Genomic DNA, 20,637 nt, shown 5'->3' with positions numbered 1-20,637 from the left:
AGGGAGTATGGAGGAAGTGAATGTATTCAGATATTTGGAAGCAGACTCGTCAGCAGATGGGTCCATGAAAGACGAGGTGAGTCATAGAATTGATGAGAGGGAAAAAGATGAGTGATGCACTGAGGAGTCTGTTGAGACAAAGAACGTTATCCATTGAAGCAAAGAGGGGAATGTATAAGAGTATAGTTCTACCAACACACTTATATGGGTGTAAAGCATGGATAATGTTGCAACTAGGAAAAGGCTAGAGGCAGTGGAGATGTCATGTCTGAATGTAATGTGTGGGTGTGAATATAATGCAGAGAATCTATAGTTTGGAAATTAGGAGGTGCAGGGGTTACTAAAGGTATTATCCAGAGGGCTGTTGAGGTGGTTCAAACATTTAGAGAGGATGGAATGAAATAGAATGATTTGGAGAGCGTATAAATCTATAATGGAAGGAAGGCGGGAGTTGGGGTTGGCCTAGGAAAGGTTGGAGGAGGTTTTGTGTGCAAGGTGCTTGGACTTCCAGCAAGCATGCTTGATAGAAGCGAGTGGAGACAAATGGTTTTTATGACTTGACATGCTGTTGGAACGTGAGCAAGGTATCATTTATGAAGGAATCCAGGGAAACCGGTAGGCCGGACTTGAGTCCTGAAGGTGGGAAGTATGGTGCCTGCACTCTGAAGGGGTTACCTGGAGGTTACCTGGAGGTTATTCCGGGGATCAACGCCCCCGCGGCCCGGTCCAGATTTAGAACTGTAGTGTAGGCATGCCTCTGGCAAGACAGTAATGGAGTGAATGATGATGAAAATGTTTCTTCTTTTTTGGGTCACCCTGCCTTGGTGGCAAATGGCCAATGTGATATATGTATATAAATATACATATGTCATGCCGAATAGGTAAAACTTGCGATTTTGACTTAAATAACAACACTATTCTTGCAGAATAAGGCAAGCAGAAATTTGTGTATGCAATAATTTCGCAAAAATCATTCTGAACTCTAACAAAAAAATATATTTCTTTGTGTTACTTATTATTAAATTATTGTAATCTTATCAAAAATACATTTAGTTGGATTAGGCTAAATAAAATTGCGCTTGTTATAAAAAGGTTAGGTAAGTTTTCTAAGGTTTTTTGGTACAAAGTTATTAATTTTAATATTAACATAAATGAAAAATATATCCTTAAATGTACAGTGGACCCCCGCATAGCGAACTTAATCCGTGCAAGAGGGCTGGTCGTTATGCGAAATGTTCGCTATGCGAATTAATTTTCCCCATAAGAAATAATGGAAATAAAATTAATCCGTGCAAGACACCCAAAAGTATGAAAAAAAATTTTTTTTACCACAAAAAAATGTTAATTTTAGTACACACAAACTGAAAAAGGCATGCACAATTACATGACACTTACTTTTATTGAAGATCTGGAGATGATTGATGGGATGGGAGGAGGGGAGAGAGAGTGTTAGTGTTTAGAAGGGGAATCCCCTTCCATTAACACTTGAGGAGGCAAGTCCTTTTCCGGGGTTACTTCCCTTCTTCTTTTAATGCCACTAGGACCAGCTTCAGAGTCACTGGACTTCTTTCTGTCCATAGAGCTCTGTACCTCCCGTTCCTTTACGATTTGTCTAAAATGGGCCATAACATTGTCATTGAAATAGTCACCAGCACGCCTTGCAACAGCTGTGTCAGGGTGATTTTCATCCATAAAGGTTTGCAGTTCAACCCACTGTGCACACATTTCCTTAATTTTTGAAGTAGGCACAATGGATTCCACAACTGGCATAGGCTTCTCAGGGTTAGCCCCAAACCCTTCAAAATCTTTCTTAATTTCCATACTAATTCTCACCCTTTTTACCACAGGGTTGGCACTAGAAGCTTTCTTGGGGCCCATGGTCACTTATTTTCAACAAACAGAACCGAAAACACTGTAATAATACGAAATATTCCGAGTGTATGCTTGAATGTTACCGCGGAGGCTAGCTGGTAAACAATGGGACAGGCGGCACATGTGAGGCTGGCTGAGGCCGCACATTGGACGCGTCTCGGACGAAGTTCGCTGAGCGGGTTTTTGTCTACTATGCGGGGCAAAATTTTAGCGATCAAAGCGTTCGCTATGCGGAATGTTCGCTATGCAAGGCGTTCGCTATGCGGGGGTCCACTGTATAAGAAAAAATTTTAGGAAGGACTTAATTTTAAATAAATTCTTGCTAATTGACCAGTTTTACCTGTTTGGCATAACATATAGACAGTTATTGATAGCGAGAGAGGGCACTAAGCCAAAAGTTGCATGATGGTGGTGTCAACATTGGGATGTGCTGTTGTCGTGTCGGCTCCCGAGTCAGTGTTGACACTCATGGTGTTGCCAGCTGCTGGAATCCTTACCCGTTTTACATTACGTATTGCCAGCTTAAGAAATAGTCCCTACAAATTAGGTTTTTTTATTTCATTAAGAAACTAAAAATCATTTGTTTGAAAAAATATTACTTTCATAATGTGCTTCCTTATTAAATAATATATTTTTGTGTAATTTACCTCCGAGATTTTAATTTTTACCCCATTTGGTAATTTAGCCTGACCTCTGGATTAGTGATATTACCACTTAAAACTCTTTCAAAGATTTTTGTAATATGGGTGATCAGTGCTATAATTTTTTTCTCTTATATTTTTAGGACAGTTTAATTTGTTTGACTGATTGCTGGAAAATAATGAGATGTACTGTATACACAGACACATAAGTCCATTTTCCACCATGGCAGGGTAATCCAAAAAAGAAAATGCATTCATCATCATTTTTACTCAGTCTTTTCAGAAGAGCACTGAGCCATAACCTACCAAATCACAACATTTTTGAAACTGCAGGCATTGTACTTCCCACCTCTAAAGTCTGGTCCAGTTAGCTGGTTTTCATCAGTATATGACATACCATACATCTTTGCTGAGTGTTCAAGTCCCTACACCTCAAATTTATATACAATTAGTGTCTTCATCCTTGCTTTAGTGTGTATAATTCAGTGCAACACACAATGTATATACATATTTTACATATTGTACACTATATACAATACTGTGTACCTTGTGAATTTTTTTGCAGTATTCTGGAGGTCAACTCTGCTTCTATGGAATCTTTGGATGAAGGTGGAACTGAAGGTAGGGATCATCTCAAGGTTCTGTAAAAATAATGGAACAGCTGAAGGCTTATAAGGCTAAGATAACACCTCACAATCAACATCTGACACCTGACCCATTAATTATTTTTCTAAAAAAATTATACAATAAAGTAAGGTAGTAATTTATAATTTTTATAATTTTAATTTAAGTAAGAGATAACATCACAGATTGTGCTAATTATCATGTGCATTAACTGCTTAATCTGGATGTGTTTTAATTTTTGCACAAAAGTAATGAATGTTATACTTTGTACTGAAATAATCTGTTGAAGGAAAGCATTTATTTTTCTTAGAAAATGTGAGCTGCCATATGTATTTTAATTCACCCGATGTGACTTTAGTGGTAATTTCACTTATTAAGGATCTTTATTATACTTGAGCCCTTCAAAGGGAGGGTTCCTTGATGCTGGTGAAGGGTTCTTGATCCTAGAATTGGAGATACTTTTTCCCTTGCATCCCTTAAGCTTTATATGACCCTTAAGGGTTCAGTGCTTCTCCATGAATATGGTAATAGTAATTCTCACACTTGGTCCCAAGCTGCATGACATGTAAATAATGCCTTAATTAAAATTCTGTTATATATGTGTAAAGTGAAAAATTTCATACAAAATATTATACAGTTAGAGTAAGAGGTAAATGGGAAAAGAGGAAGGTGGCAACAACAAGTAAGAGGGAGGTGAAAGTGTATAAACTAAGGGAGGAGGAAGTTAGGGCGAGATATAAGCGACTATTGGCAGAAAGGTGGGCTAGTGCAAAGATGAGTAGTGGGGGGGTTGAAGAGGGTTGGAATAGTTTTAAAAATGCAGTATTAGAATGTGGGGCAGAAGTTTGTGGTTATAGGAGGGTGGGGGCAGGAGGAAAGAGGAGTGATTGGTGGAATGATGAAGTAAAGGGTGTGATAAAAGAGAAAAAGGTAGCTTACGAGAGGTTTTTACAAAGCAGAAGTGTTATAAGAAGAGCAGAGTATATGGAGAGTAAAAGAAAGGTGAAGAGAGTGGTGAGAGAGTGCAAAAGGAGAGCAGATGAAAGAGTGGGAGAGGCACTGTCAAGAAATTTTAATGAAAATAAGAAAAAATTTTGGAGTGAGTTAAACAAGTTAAGAAAGCCTAGGGAAAGTATGGATTTGTCAGTTAAAAACAGAGTAGGGGAGTTAGTAGATGGGGAGAGGGAGGTATTAGGTAGATGGCGAGAATATTTCGAGGAACTTTTAAATGTTAAGGAAGAAAGGGAGGCGGTAATTTCATGCACTGGCCAGGGAGGTATACCATCTTTTAGGAGTGAAGAAGAGCAGACTGTAAGTGTGGTGGAGGTACGTGAGGCATTACGTAGAATGAAAGGGGGTAAAGCAGCTGGAACTGATGGGATCATGACAGAAATGTTAAAAGCAGGGGGGAATATAGTGTTGGAGTGGTTGGTACTTTTGTTTAATAAATGTATGAAAGAGGGGAAGGTACCTAGGGATTGGCGGAGAGCATGTATAGTCCCTTTATATAAAGGGAAAGGGGACAAAAGAGATTGTAAAAATTATAGAGGAATAAGTTTACTGAGTATACCAGGAAAAGTATACGGTAGGGTTATAATTGAAAGAATTAGAGGTAAGACAGAATGTAGAATTGCGGACGAACAAGGAGGTTTCAGAGTGGGTAGGGGATGTGTAGATCAAGTGTTTACATTGAAGCATATATGTGAACAGTATTTAGATAAAGGTAGGGAAGTTTTTATTGCATTTATGGATTTAGAAAAGGCATATGATAGAGTGGATAGAGGAGCAATGTGGCAGATGTTGCAAGTATATGGAATAGGTGGTAAGTTACTAAATGCTGTAAAGAGCTTTTATGAGGATAGTGAGGCTCAGGTTAGGGTGTGTAGAAAAGAGGGAGAATACTTCCCGGTAAAAGTAGGTCTTAGACAGGGATGTGTAATGTCACCATGGTTGTTTAATATATTTATAGATGGGGTTGTAAAAGAAGTAAATGCTAGGGTGTTTGGGAGAGGGGTGGGATTAAATTATGGGGAATCAAATTCAAAATGGGAATTGACACAGTTACTTTTTGCTGATGATACTGTGCTTATGGGAGATTCTAAAGAAAAATTGCAAAGGTTAGTGGATGAGTTTGAGAATGTGTGTAAAGGTAGAAAGTTGAAAGTGAACATAGAAAAGAGTAAGGTGATGAGGGTATCAAATGATTTAGATAAAGAAAAATTGGATATCAAATTGGGGAGGAGGAGTATGGAAGAAGTGAATGTTTTCAGATACTTGGGAGTTGACGTGTCGGCGGATGGATTTATGAAGGATGAGGTTAATCATAGAATTGATGAGGGAAAAAAGGTGAGTGGTGCGTTGAGGTATATGTGGAGTCAAAAAACGTTATCTATGGAGGCAAAGAAGGGAATGTATGAAAGTATAGTAGTACCAACACTCTTATATGGATGTGAAGCTTGGGTGTTAAATGCAGCAGCGAGGAGACGGTTGGAGGCAGTGGAGATGTCCTGTCTAAGGGCAATGTGTGGTGTAAATATTATGCAGAAAATTCGGAGTGTGGAAATTAGGAGAAGGTGTGGAGTTAATAAAAGCATTAGTCAGAGGGCAGAAGAGGGGTTGTTGAGGTGGTTTGGTCATTTAGAGAGAATGGATCAAAGTAGAATGACATGGAAAGCATATAAATCTATAGGGGAAGGAAAGAGGGGTAGGGGTCGTCCTCGAAAGGGTTGGAAAGAGGGGGTAAAGGAGGTTTTGTGGGTGAGGGGCTTGGACTTCCAGCAAGCGTGCATGAGCGTGTTAGATAGGAGTGAATGGAGACGAATGATACTTGGGACCTGACGATCTGTTGGAGTGTGAGCAGGGTAATATTTAGTGAAGGGATTCAGGGAAACCGGTTATTTTCATATAGTCGGACTTGAGTCCTGGAAATGGGAAGTACAATGCCTGCACTTTAAAGGAGGGGTTTGGGATATTGGCAGTTTGGAGGGATATGTTGTGTATCTCTATACGTATATGCTTCTAAACTGTTATATTCTGAGCACCTCTGCAAAAGCAGTGATAATGTGTGAGTGTGGTGAAAGTGTTGAATGATGATGAAAGTATTTTCTTTTTGGGGATTTTCTTTCTTTTTTGGGTCACCCTGCCTCGGTGGGAGACGACCGACTTGTTGAAAAAAAAAAAAAAAAAAAAAAAAAAAAAAAAAAAAAAAAAAAATATTATACATGCTGTAAGAATTTTTTTTTTTACCAAAGTTTAGATACTGAATCATCTTTACAACCACACCATATATATTATATACAGTATAAGATATCTGAACTTTAGTATGTATACATACTTTCTTAGAACGACTGTATATATTTTTACACTATTAAAAGTAAAGAAACATTATGTTTTAACATATGCAGCATTTTTTTATAGATTTAAATTTTCTTCAAGGCAATTATGTACTAGAACAATGTTGACTTTATCATGCACTGAACTATAGCCTGATTATGTATAAGTAAATACAGTGCTTCATACAGTATTGTAGATTAATCACAAATTATTACATTAATGTTAAGTGATAAAAAAGGAAAATTGAATGCAATATTTGTTTATTTAAGACTATATTAAACAGACTAACCTAAAGAATATACTCCTGTAAATTTCACAGAGCCAAGCTTAGATGACATAGATGCTGATCCAGAGTTGAGATTGTTAGACAAGGAACCTGAACTCTGGGTTCATACAGTTGAGAAGGATGTAAGTACAGTATACTCTAGTCTTCATTGTGTGTCTATTTTTTCTGTACAGTATAGTTTATTGCATTCTGCATCAACAGTATAGATGATTTTGTAGGGTTAGTGTCTTTCATGCAGTAAAAAATCATTGTTTAAAGGTACTGTTTGTGTGTGTGTGTACGTACTTGCTCGCTCATCTATTTGTACTTACCTATTGTGGTTGCAGGAGTCAGTTCTCAAATCCTGGCCCCCCTCCTCTAAAAACTGTAGTGTAAAGCACCCTTCTGGCAAGACAGTGATGGAGTGAATGATGGTGAAAGTTTTTCTTTTTCGGGCCACCCTGCCTTGGTGGGAATCGGCCAGTGTGATAATAAAATAAAATAAATATTTTTTAACATGCTGGCCATCTTCCTCCAAGGTAGTGTGACCTGAAAAAGAAACACTTTCACTATCATTTACACTATCACTGTCTTGCCAGAGAGACACAGATATGGCAGTTTAAATGTCCCTCTAAACAGCAAATATCCCTAACCCCTACTTTAGAGTACAGGCATTGTACTTACCACCTCCAGGACTCAGGACCAGCTACCCAGTTTCCCTAAATTCCTTTAGAAAATATTACTTCACTCACACTCCAAGAGCTCTTCAAGTCCCAAAAACCATTTGTCTCCATTCACTTCTATCCTCAACATATCTCCACCCCTCCTTCGGTACAGTGTCTGCACTCTGAAAGAGTGGAAATATGTTGTAGTTTTTAAACTCTAGTGTAGGCACGTCTCTCGCAAGACAGTGATGGAGTGAGTGATAATGAAAGTGTTTTTTCTTTATCGGGTCACCTTACCTTGGTGGGAAACAGCAGATGTGTTGATAAAAAAATACGCATGCACACATACGCATGCATGCACGCATGCACTCACTCACTTTCACTCACTCTCTCACTTTCACTCTCACCTCTCTCTCTCTCTCACCTCTCTCTCTATCACCTCTCTCTCTCACCTCTCTCTCTCACCTCTCTGTCTCTCTCTCACCTCTCTGTCTCTCTCACCTCTCTGTCTCTCTCTCACCTCTCTGTCTCTCTCTCACTTCTCTCTCTCTCTCTCACCTCTCTCTCTCTCTCTCTCTCTCTCTCTCTCACCTCTCTCTCTCACCTCTCTCTCTCACCTCTCTCTCTCACCTCTCTTTTTTTTTTTACACAGGGTTTGACAAGGTTAAGGATCCCTAGCTTTATTGACAAGCTATTTACAGGTTAAGGATTCCTAACTTTATTGGCAAGCTAAGAGCTGTTACCTACATCAGCTCATTTGAAAGCATTTTTATTGTTATGAGACATACAAGTAGGGAACAGGATGAAGTTGGAGCCATCTGTGGGCCAGCATTTTCATTTGATCAACTGACTTTATCTCGACATTATTATGCTGTACGAATGTGTTCCATACTCGAATCATCCTGGGTATGTATGATCTCAGATGGAGTGATGTTCTGGAGAAGGGTACAGCCAGAGTGAAGTTGCTGCTTTCTGCCCGTCTTGTGGCATAAAAGCTTGTTTCATGCTGTCCTCGAAGTGGATCCAAGTGTGGTATTTTGACAGTATTGGCCTTGTACATAACAGTAAGGCCACCCACATCCCTCCTATGTTGAAGGCTCTGCTGAAATGACAGATCTATCCAGGATGGGTCCAGGCGAGAGATGAGACGTCTTGCTCTGTTCTCTACTCTGTCAAGCAGTCGCAGATGAGAGGGGGGGGCAGGCAAACCAAGAAAGTGGAGCATACTCAAGGTGTGAGCGTACTTGTGTCTCGTACAGGATCTTGCAACCCCTACTGTCAAGCAGATGCGAGATACGGCGAAGTGCTGTAAGCTTCCTGGCTGCCTTGTTTGCAAGATTTACAACATGGTTCTTCATGGTTAGTTTGGAGTCAAATTTCACCCCAAGGATATCAACTTCTTCTCCAGGTGCCAACACCCTCCCATTCATCCTTACTACTGCACCAGCATTACCATCATGGTGCCTAGAGACGATCATCATTTGTGTTTTCTCAGGTGCAAATGTTACTTGCCATGTATTTCCCCAAGCTGATATAGCTCTCAGCTGGTGATTGATGTAGCTTAGAGCAGCTGGCATTTCTTCTCTTGGATAAGTGAATGTCAGTGTACAGTCGTCTGCATATGCATGTGATTCTGGGATGAGATGAAGAAGGTCATAGAAGTAGACATTCCATAACAATGGACCCAGCACGCTTCCTTGTGGAACACTTGCCCCAATAGGATGTCTTGCTGATTCCGTTCCATTGAGAACTACACTTAGAGATCTACCATGAAGGTAATCACTGAGGAGACATAGTGTAGAGCCTGCAATTCCCAGTGCTTGAAGTTTTGCTAAGAGGCCCTGGTGCCACACCCGGTCGAAAGTGCCACCAATGTCCAGTTCTACCACACAGCTGACTTTGGATTCATCCAGTGACTAGTGCCACTTAGTGGAGAGGTTTAACAACAGATCATCAGCAGAGTAACCTTTCCTGAAGCCATATTGACGATCACAAATTAGTGAGTGGTAGTCAAATAACTCTGTCATTTGTCTTGAGATTATTGTCTCAAGGATCTTACCAGTGATTGACAGGAGTGACACTGGTCTGTAGTTGCTGATTTCTGCTCTGCTCTTCTTTTTGTGAACAGGGACTACATTTGCCTCTTTCCATAGAGAGGGCCATTTACACTGTACTAGGCAGTGCTGAAAGATGCGAGTTAGAGGTGCTGCTAGCTGGTCTGCACATCTTCTCAACAATCTTGGGCTCAACTTGTCTGGGCCCACAGCCTTTTCTTGGTCAAGCGATTTAAGAAGGAAATGCACCTCCTCCTGCCTTATTGTCACCACTGACAGTTTTGACACAGTTCTCGCAGCTAGCCAAGAAGGGTCCCTTGCTGGATCAGGAACTTGCATTTTGGTAGCAAAGTGTTCAGCAAAGAGGTCCGCCTTCTCTTGACTACTAGTAGAGGTGGTCCCATCCTGTCGATTTAGAGGTGGAATGAGTTCATCAGGCAGATAACCTTGTCTGTCCTTGACCAGGGACGACCAGGTTTTGGAGCCTACCCTACCTGATGCTAGCTTTCTTTTAGTGTCCACCTCCCATTTAGCAATGGCCCACTTTTGAACGTCACCCATATGCCTACAGGCTTGCGTGTGCAAGTTCCTGTTATAGGTGGTAGGATGTCTCTTATACCTTCGCCATGCTTTGTACTTAGCAGTAGCAGCCTCTCTACAACGAAAGCCAAACCAAGGCTGATCTGTAGGCTTTGTCACATATTGTCGGTGAGGAATGTGTACTTGTTGTAGATTAAGGATGTGTCCAATGAAGGCTTTCACTTGGTTGTCAACATCCCCTTGGAGAAGAGCATTCCAATCGGTGGTGGCGAGCTCAGAGCAAAGGGGTGGCCAATTACCTCTTTCCCATAGCCAGGTTGTGCGTGTGGACTCCTCACCTCGTTTTGTTGGGATCTTAAGTGTGGTAAAAACAGCCTTGTGGTCAGACGATCCAACGTAGCCGAGGGGTTGACAAGTGACTATGCCTTCTGCCAGATCACTCACTACTGGGTCAAGGGAGGAGCCAGAGATATGAGTAGGGAAATCAACAAAGTTTCTCATGTCAAACACTGCAAGAAGGTCATCAAAGTCCGTCTGTATAAGGTGCTGGCTGAGGTCACCAACAATTATAATATGTTGACAGTTGTGTTGTAGCAGAAGGGAGTCAATATTTTCCATTAGAAAGTTGATGGGGTCTGCATGTTGCCACTGAGGTCTGTACATTGCACATGCTAGTACAGAGGTATTAGTGTTTATACAGAGCTTGAAGAACATCATTTCAAGATGTGTAGGGGTGGCAACATCAATGTGCTGGGCATGAACACTTTTAGAGAAGCACACAGCAACACCTCCTCCTTGTCCTTGCCTGTCTCTTCTCATCCATGAGGTGTAGCCAGCAATTCTTGCAAAATTTTCTGGAGTCCTGTCATCCAAAAATGTTTCAACAACAGCTATCATGTCGGGACGTCGAGTGTTCACAAAACTACGTGTGAGCTCTCCAATATTAGTAATGAAACCTCTAATGTTGGCCGACAGGATGCTGATAGACTGGCTCCTCATGATGAAGTGGTCAGCTTGAGGTGGTGGGTGTGTAGGGAATGTAAGGTGCCTGCCCTTGAGAGAGGTAGGGTACTGAGGCAGCTGCAGGGATGTAGGTCTGTGGTCTTGTATAAGGCACAATACCACCTGCTGGGCTGGGATAGGAGTAGCTAAGTGGGTGACGTGTGAGAGTGCTCACCAATTCAGAGAACCTGCTGGTTTGTTCTGAGAACAGGTCTCTAAACAGGTGGCCCTGTCTGTCAAGTTCCTTTTTCTTCCGACACTGGTCCTCCTGATGTCCTTTCTTGTAGCAGTAATTACACCTGGTATCTCGCAGGCAGTTGTTGGCAGTGTGCCCCTTCCGGTGACAGCGAGAGCACAGCCTAGGTGCCTGGGAGGGTGGACTAGAATTTGTTGCACCTCCTGTGTTTTGCAGATTTGTCCTCAGATTCTGCCGCTGGAACTGTGTTAGTGGAGGGTGAGACGGCTGTAGATGTCTTCCTCTCTCTCTCTCTCTCTCTCTCTCTCTCTCGCTCATGTCTCACTCCTCTCTCTCCCCCCTCTTTCTCTCTCTCCCTCCCTTCCCAACCACACCTCACTCATTCTGAAAGATGGTTATATCTTAAATTCTTAATGTAGTACATAAATTTAAGAATGTTTCTTTATTTCCGGTTTTAAAGATTAAAGGATGCTTGATATACGTAGCAATACTTATTACTCAAAGAAACTCCTAACATGCATTTTATTTTATTATATATTGTTTACTTAAATTATAATGGCCATATTTTATTTGTTGAAGCAAGTAGCAATTTACATTTAAAATAGTAGTAATAATTCATCCAAAGTCATACATAGGAAAATAACAGTATAATTCTACCATTATTACTAATATAAAGATTGTTTTACCATCATCTTTTTTTCAGGAAGAAAAATTATGCATTAATTTATGATGCCTGGCTATATTACATAATTGAAATCTTTGCTACGGGTTATATACTGTAGTTTTAATCATACTCGTAATACTTCATGTTAATTATCAAATACATATGTTGTTTTGTATAATTCTTTGCCTATTTTTCATTAAAGGTAGCTAAAATCTAATATTATATAAAAAATTTATTTTATTACTGAAATTCACTTGCTTTATTTTGTAAGTTTACTTATTTGTGATTACCTCTCTGTAGTTTCAAGAGCAAAGCTGTGTTCATAGTGTGCTGTCTGTGGTGTTTGTTTTGTCATATTTAAGATTTCTTTGGTTGTAGCACTTAAAAGTAGTATGCTTATCAGTACTACATTTACCAGTATTTCAGTATTTTGTGATGCAATGATTGCCATTATAAGTGTAAATATAAGCATGGTGTGGTGTAAACCTTGGTAATAGATACCAACAAATTGGTTTAGAAAGACACACAAGTAAACATGAGAACATACTAGAAAACATTTCAGTCCTGGGACCTTGATCACTTCTCACATGTCCTTCTAAACCATGTTGTCGGTATCTGTTACCATGCATATACCATACTGTCTGACGTTATAATGGTGTACCATATTTTTTGGAGCTGAGTTCTTCATCAAGGGAGGTGCCTTGATGCAGGTGAGGGACTCATGAGTTGAGCAACGGGACTTCTCCTACCCTTCCTTGAACTGAACCTGATTGCCTTCCATTCCCCTAGCTCTATATGGTTTAGAGCTTCCCCAGATTATAAACAGAATTATGCGAGTTTCATATACAGTATAGGCTTGCAGCAGTGCTCCTTCCTTCTTAAGCAGGTGTAACTTGAAACTGCCTAACATGGGCCAGTAGGCCTGTTGCAGTGCTCCTTATGTTTTTATATACAGTATTGTATACTGTACTTCAAAATATTAATTAAATGTCAAGGGTATGTTATATTTGGTCATGGGTGTCTTATGCATGGTCATGGGTGTCTTATGTATGGTCATGGGTATGTTGTGAAGGGTCATAGATGTGCTATGTATGGTCTTGAATGTGTGTATGATCATTGTTATGTAAGGTCATGGGTGTGCTGTGTATGATCTTGGGTGTGTTGTGTCTGATCATGGGTGTGTTGTGTATAATCATGGATGTTTTGTGTATAATCATAAGTGTGTTGTGAGGGGTCATGGGTATGTTGTGTATGGCCATGGATATGTTGTGTGTGATCATGGGTTTGTTGTTTAATGTCATAGGTGTTTTGTGTATGGTCATGGATGTGTTTTGTATGGTCATGGGTGTTTCGTGTATGGTCATGAGTTTTGTGTGGTCATGGGTGTGTTGTGTATGGTATACCTGGAGGGTGTTTAAGGGGTTAGTGCTGCCTGCAGCCCAGTCCATGACCAGGTTGTATTGTGTATTGTCACGAGTGTGTTGTGTATGGTAATGGGTGTATTGTACATGGGTGTGTTGTACACTTATTTGATAGTCTGTAATATATTGTATACTGTAATTATTATTATTAATATTATTATCACTCAAAATTTTCAAAATCTGCAAATAGTATAAAATACATAAAGTATACTACATACTGTGGTAATTTTATAATGTACATAGCTATAAAAGTAATAAGTTACATATCTGAAAATAACTGCAAAATAAATAATTATTCTTATCACTCTTTCAGATTATAGAAAAGCTGACAGAGAAACAAGTGAAAAAGCAAGAGCACATCTATGAACTTATAATAACTGAAAAACACCACTGTCGTATGCTCAAAGTTATGCAGAAAGTAAGTAGTCTGTATTCAATATATGAATTTGGATTAAAAAATAAGTGTGTGTATATTCTAGTCCTGTACTGTATTACAGTTTTTTATTATTAAAATTTATTAATTTTTTAATACAATTTTTTATCATGTAAATAATGTATCGCTGGAACATTTTTAATATTTCACTTCTTGAACTTACAGTCCGGAAACAATTCATCAGCACTTCAGATGTGTTTCAGCTGCATTTCCGGAGTACAAATAGGAAGCACATCTGTCTGGCACTCAGCAGACGGAGGATCAAGCCTCCACCTCAACTTTCGCTGAATGACCCATGTGGGTTAAGCGTTTAACATGAATTAATAACTGTTACATATTAACAGTTTTATTACACCCTAAATGCCTCTTATTCTTACTAAGTAGTTTTGTAATAATGCTTATTTTAGTATCATCATTTTATACTTCAATTGTGCTTTTGTAACCAAACCTTGTAGTGTGTAGTTTACAAAGCAACAGCTAACCATTATGAAATTAATATATTTCATCAAAGTTAAATAGTACTTCCTGGATAAGCATCAGATATACAGTAAACTCTTCATTCATTTCTTATGAGCCATACAAAGAAGTTACAGTAGATATACAGTGGACCCCCTGTTTTTGTCCTCAATCCATTCCAGAAGGTTGGTTGAAATCCGAAATGGATGAAAAGTGAAGTAATATTTCTCATAAGAAACAATGTAAATCAAATTAATCTGTTCCAGATGCCCAAAAATATTAACAAAAATTAAATTAAGTTAGTAATAGAATTAGGCATTAAAAACACAATAAAAAGTAAAATACATACACAGTACATTCATTACTTACCTTAAAATATTTGTAGTCTTAATGTAGGGTGAGAGGTGAGTAGTATTTATTTGTAGGAAGTCAGTGTAGGTAGCCAGTAGGCGGAGTGGCCCAGAGCCATATTATTACCATCGACATACCATGTTCATTGAGTTTAATCGTTTCTAACAACTACCTTTAGATGCCATCATAAACAAAGGGAGAAATAACGAATAATTTATGCTGAGAATTGTAAACAAAAGCGTTATGTATTAAGGGAGGTGACTGGGCCAACGGAAATTCATACATGTTTTATCTAATGCTGGGCCAGAGAAAACGTAATGGTTTCCTTCCACCGACTACCACATTTTATGTTTATATACCCAGGAGGTGTGGTAGCCGGGCAGAGGGAAAACATTACATCACTCCCCTTAATACATGACGCTTTTGTTTACAATTCTCGGCATGAATTATTCATTACTTCTCCATTTGCTTATAATGGCATCTAAAGGTAGTTGATAGAAACAATTAAATTCAGTGAACATGGTATGTTGATGGTAATAATATGGCTCTGGGCCACATTAAATATCGTGTAGCCATGTAGGTAGGTGTATGGATGTAGCCCAGGCAGACTACATACCTACATTATTATTATAACTGATAATTATACGTATGTGTACCTATACCTAAGTAAACTTACACACTGTGCTGGCATGCAGGTGCACATTAAAATCACTAAGAGTGTCTTATAAGTCTTGAAGACACCATATTAATAATGATAATAATAATAACACAATAATAATCACTAAGGAGCATTAAATATCGTATAAAACGTTAATATTGACATTTTCCTTAATCCATCTAAATACACCCTACAGTAGAATAAATTAACATAAATATGAGATGTGCTAGCCAGGTGACTTGCAGGACTTGTGGTAGCCAGGCAACTTGTAGGACTTGGGGTAGCCAGGCAACTTGTCGTAGCCAGGCAACTTGTAGGACTTGTGGTAGCCAGGCAACTTGTGGAAGCCAGGCAACTTGTGGAAACTAGGCAACTTGTGGTAACCAGGCAACTTGTGGTAACCAGGCAACTTGTAGGACTTGTGGTAGCCAGGCGACTTGTAGGACTTGTGGTAGCCAGGGAACTTGTAGGACTTGTGGTACCAGGCAACTTGTAGTCCAACATCAGAGAAAATGTTTTTTTTATTAATTTTTTTTATTAACACACTGGCCGATTCCCACCAAGGCAGGGTGGCCCGAAAAAGAAAAACTTTCACCATCATTCACTCTATCACTGTCTTGCCAGAAGGGTGCTTTACACTACAGTTTTTAAACTGCAACATTAACACCCCTCCTTCAGAGCGCAGGCACTGTACTTCCCATCTCCAGGACTCAAGTCCGGCCTGCCGGTTTCCCTGAACCCCTTCATAAATGTTACTTTGCTCACACTCCAACAGCATGTCAAGTATTAGTAAATGTCTACAGGAGAAGGGGTTACTAGCCCATTGCTCCCGGCATTTTAGTCGCCTCATACGACACACATGGCTTATGGAGGAAAGATTCTTTTCCACTTCCCCATGGACAATAGAAGAAATAAAGAAGAACAAGAGCTATTTAGAAAAAGGAGAAAAACCTAGATGTATGTATATATATATGCATGTGCATGTCTGTGAAGTGTGACCAAAGTGTAAGTAGGAGTAGCAAGATATCCCTGTTATCTAGCGTGTTTATGAGACAGAAAAAGAAACCAGCAATCCTACCATCATGCAAAACAGTTACAGGTTTCTGTTTCACAGTCATCTGGCAGGACGGTAGTACTTCCCTGGGTGGTTGCTGTCTACCAACCTACTACCTGTGTCACTTTAATATTACTGGGGGTAACTAGAAAATTATTCCTTTCGTATGCCTTCACTCAGGGTGTCATTTCTTCTAAAAATTGTCACGTGATAATGGGAGTGTTTCTCTTTATTTATTCTACTGTATCAACGTGGAGACAACTTGTACACAGTGTAAAGTGACCAAACCCAGACGAGCACATCTCGTTTGTTTACATTATGTGTGGGTGGTGGTGGGGAGGGCTGCCCTTCCTGGCTACCCATACTTCCCAATCTGAATTCATACAAATAAAACTCACCTCTCACCCTACATTAAGACTACAAATATTTTAAGGTAATTAACGAGTGTACTATATATGCATTTTATCACTTTAGGGAGCTTAATGTCGTAGTAGGTATAAGTGGCCAGGCAGGATGCCATACCTCCCACACGACTTTCTACAAATAAATACTTTTCACCTCTCACCCTACATTAAGACCATTAAGATTATAAATATTTTAAGGTAAGTAATACGTATACTGTATATGCATTTTATCAAATGATTTTATACCTGATACACCCTGCCTTCTTGCTACACTCCCTGCATGCCTGCTACACTCCCTACATGCCTGCTACACTCCCTATATGCCAGCTACACGCCTTGCCTCTATACCTGCCTGTTACACTCACTGGCTGCCTGCTACACTCCCTCCCTGCCTGCTACACTCCCTCCCTGCCTGCTACACTCCCTGCCTTCCTGCTACACTCCCTGCATGCCTGCTACACTCCCTGCATGCCTGCTACACTCCTTGCCTCTCTGCCTGCCTGCCTTCAATTCTGTCATGTTTCTCACTTTCTTTACGAAAGGAACTTTGGTAAAGAAAGTACTTTGGGGCCATGGTTACTTATTTTGCAGTTGCACTTAATCAGTAACCACCAAAAACAATGGATTATAGAGAAATGTTTGGATGAATAAGCACAAGCTTCCTCACTCTCCCAGAGACACAGCCACACTGACTCAGGAACGAGCGAGCAGCTAGTGGATGCATCCAGTACGGCCGATAACATGAAGCTGAAAAACCAGCCTATAACCGAGTTGGCCGATAAGTGGAATGGCCGATAACTGAGGGTCCACTGCATTAACAAAAAATAAGACATTTAATGTGCCCAAGAGTGATTATTATTAAGTATTAGTATTACGTGTATTACTGTGGCATTAAGACTAGAGGGACACTCTTAGTGAACGAGTAACGAAGGCATGTTTATATGCCATGTAACATGTTTCTTATATAATTTTGAAGAAAATACCATAGATGGATTAATGAAAATGTATATATTAGCATAAAATAAGGCATTTAACCCTTTGACTGTCGAGGTCGTATATATACGTCTTACGAGGTACCGTGTTTGACGTATATATACTCATAAATTCTAGCGGCTTCAAATGAAGCAGGAGAAAGCTGGTAGGCCCACATGTGAGAGAATGGGTCTGTGTGGTCAGTGTGCACCATATAAAAAAAATCCTGGAGCATGCAGTGCATAATGAAAAAAAAAACTACAGTTTTTTTTTTAACCCTTTGAGGGTTTTCGTCGTACTAGTACGTCTTACGCGTAGGGGTTTTTGACGTACTAGTACTCATAAATTCTAGCGGCCTCAAATCTAGTGGGAGAAAGCTGGTAGGCCTTCATATGAAAGAATGGGTCTATGTGGTCAGTGTGCACAGTCTAAAAAAAATCCTGCAGCACACAGTGCATAATGAGAAAAAAAAAACTTTGACCATTTTTTTTTAATAAATCAGCGACTTTGCAGTGTATTTTCGTATGGTATTTATTGTTGTATTCTAGTTTTCTTGGTCTCATTTTATAGAATGGAAGACATATTACAGAAATAGAGATGATTTTGACTGGTTTTACAAAGAAAGGTGCCTTGAAATTGAGCTCAAAGTAGCAGAAATGTTCAATTTTTACCAAACTTCAAAAGTAAACAAATCGTGCCAAGCGTGCAATACACGTCAACTGGTGAGTCTAATATTCTTTCACAAGTGCACCAATAATATTTATACCATTTTTTACACTAATGCAGTAGTCTGCATAACAGTAAATCTTATATTTTTTGTGAAAATAAAAATTCAAAGTGGAAAGCAAAAGAGTATAAGAGGGGCCTTGAGACGTGAATAATGACTAGAGGAAATGTCATTTTAGTGCCAGGAATGTCTTTCTTGTTTATTCTGGACCCTATTCGGAAATTGGCATCTTTTGAAATTTGTGTGAAATTGGCAAAATTGCTAAATTCTGACCACTGTACTGGATAGTTGAATTTCATAAATGAGTGGTTTCTTGCACCCATTCGATAGAAAAAATGGAGTTCTAGCGAAATATTCATGTTTTTTGTCGACTAGTACAGTGAAATTGGCCGAAAATGGGGCTCAAAGTGGGCAAACTCGCCAATGCGTAAACATCGCCGAGACCGCTAACTTTGCGAGAGCATAATTCCGTAAGTTTTCTATCAAATTTCAAACTTTTGGTGTCTTTATGATCGGGAAAAGATTCTCTATCTTTTCATAAGAAAAAATAATTTTTTTTTTTTTTAAATTTGGCCGACCCTGAGAACGAGTTTTGGAGAGGGCCTGTCGACCCTCAAAGGGTTAATTAAAATGCCGACTTTGTGGTCTATTTTTGTATAGTGTTTATGGTTGTATTCTCGTTTTCTTGGTCTCATTTGATAGAATGGAAAACATATTATAGAAATAGAGGTGATTTTGATTGATTTTACTGTAAAAAGAATCTGGAAATGGAGCTCAAAGTAGGGGAAATGTGTGATTTTTGCCGATGTTCAAAAGTAAACAAATGTCGTTGTCCAATATATGTCCTACTAGCCATTCTAATATGCAGTCATGAATAGGTTGATGTTATTTATACAATTATTACAGTATTGCAGTAGTCTGCATAACAGTAAATCTTCTATTTTTTGTTTGAATAAAAACTCAAAATAGAAAGCAAGAGTAATATCAGAGGGGCTTGGAGATGTGACTGATGAACAAAGAAAATGTTATTTTAGAGCCAGGAATGTCTGCATTGTTCATTCTGGACCTTATTTTGAAATTGTCATATTTTTTAATTTTCATGAAATTGGCCAAATTGCAAATTTCTGACCACGTTATTGGGTAGTTGAAATCGGTAAATGGGCAGTTTCTTGTACTCAATCGATAGAAAAAATGGAGTTCTAAAGAAATAGCTATGAGTTTTGTCGACTGGAACAATGGAATTAGCCGAAAATAGGACTCAAAGTGGGCGAAATCGCCGATTTGTAAATATCGCCGAGGTCGCTAACTTCGTGAGAGCGTAATTCCGTCAGTTTTCCATCAAATTTCGTGTTTTTGGTGTCATTACAATCGGAAAAAGATTATCTATCATTTCATAAGAAAAAATAATTTTTTTTTTTTTAAATTTTGCGACGCCAGGAGACACTTCAGGATTGGGGGTTGCGACAGTTAAGGGGTTAATGTGCCCAAGAGTGAGTCACGAACGTATGAGAGGCTCGGACAGACGCGTCTGGTATGGATGATTTCCGAGCGGATGTACGAAACCCGGGGTAAAATTTCGCCAAAAAAAGTGGTCGAAATCTGAATTGTATGATTTCCACACTGGACAAAATCCAGGGGTCCACTGTACATAATTTGATACAACTGTAGGCAGCACTGAAAGCCACTAATTATGCATTGCATTTCAGGCAGACTATTCATGAAGCTTGCATACCACTTAAGTCTAAACCTAGCATATTATTTAAGACATTGAGTATTAGTGTGGCTTGTGTAATTTGCTACAGTCACAATTAACAGTGAGACAGGTTGTGAAAGACAAATTGGTCATTTACTAATGAATTACATAGAATTTACATTGGTGTAATGGAGTTATTATTTTTTAACACACCAGCCATCTTCCACTGAGGTAGGGTGACCTGAAAAGAAGAAACACTTTAACCATCTCTCATTCCATCACTGTCTCACCAGAGGCATGCTGATACTATAGTTCACAACTTTAAATATCCTCACCCTTTCTTCAGAGTGTTGGGGAGATGGTTGGGATAAATTATGGGGAGTCAAATACAAAATGGGGTTTGACAAAGTTACTTTTTGCTGATGCTTTTGGGAGATTCTAAAGCAAAGTTGCAAAGGTTAGTGGACGAATTTGGGAGGGTGTGTAAAGGAAGAAAGTTGAAAGTGAATGTAGATAAGAGTAAGGTGATGAGGGTATCAAATGAGTTAGGTAAAGAAAAATTAGACGTTACATTGGAGTGAGGGAGTATGGAAGGAGTAAATGTGTTCAGAT

At 39.3% G+C, this 20,637-nt stretch overlaps 1 protein-coding gene across 16 annotated transcripts in view; it reads left to right on the top strand.

Annotated features, from left to right (window-relative positions):
* The window catches only part of cyst (rho guanine nucleotide exchange factor 18 cysts), a 1,629,610-nt gene that overhangs the window by 1,554,214 nt on the left and 54,759 nt on the right, over positions 1–20,637 (top strand). For all 16 annotated transcript variants that reach the window (XM_070090333.1, XM_070090340.1, XM_070090337.1 and 13 more), the window contains 3 exons: positions 3,079–3,134; positions 6,790–6,878; positions 13,591–13,695. In XM_070090333.1, the coding sequence (XP_069946434.1) occupies positions 3,079–3,134; positions 6,790–6,878; positions 13,591–13,695 (250 nt within the window). The remainder of the gene's footprint in view (positions 1–3,078; positions 3,135–6,789; positions 6,879–13,590; positions 13,696–20,637) is intronic.

This window comes from Cherax quadricarinatus, chromosome 31 (genome assembly GCF_038502225.1).
Source record: "Cherax quadricarinatus isolate ZL_2023a chromosome 31, ASM3850222v1, whole genome shotgun sequence".
In the NCBI taxonomy this organism is placed as follows: Eukaryota; Metazoa; Arthropoda; class Malacostraca; order Decapoda; family Parastacidae; genus Cherax; species Cherax quadricarinatus.
Note: the sequence above shows the minus strand (reverse complement) of the source record. Positions and strands in the feature narration are given on the sequence as shown.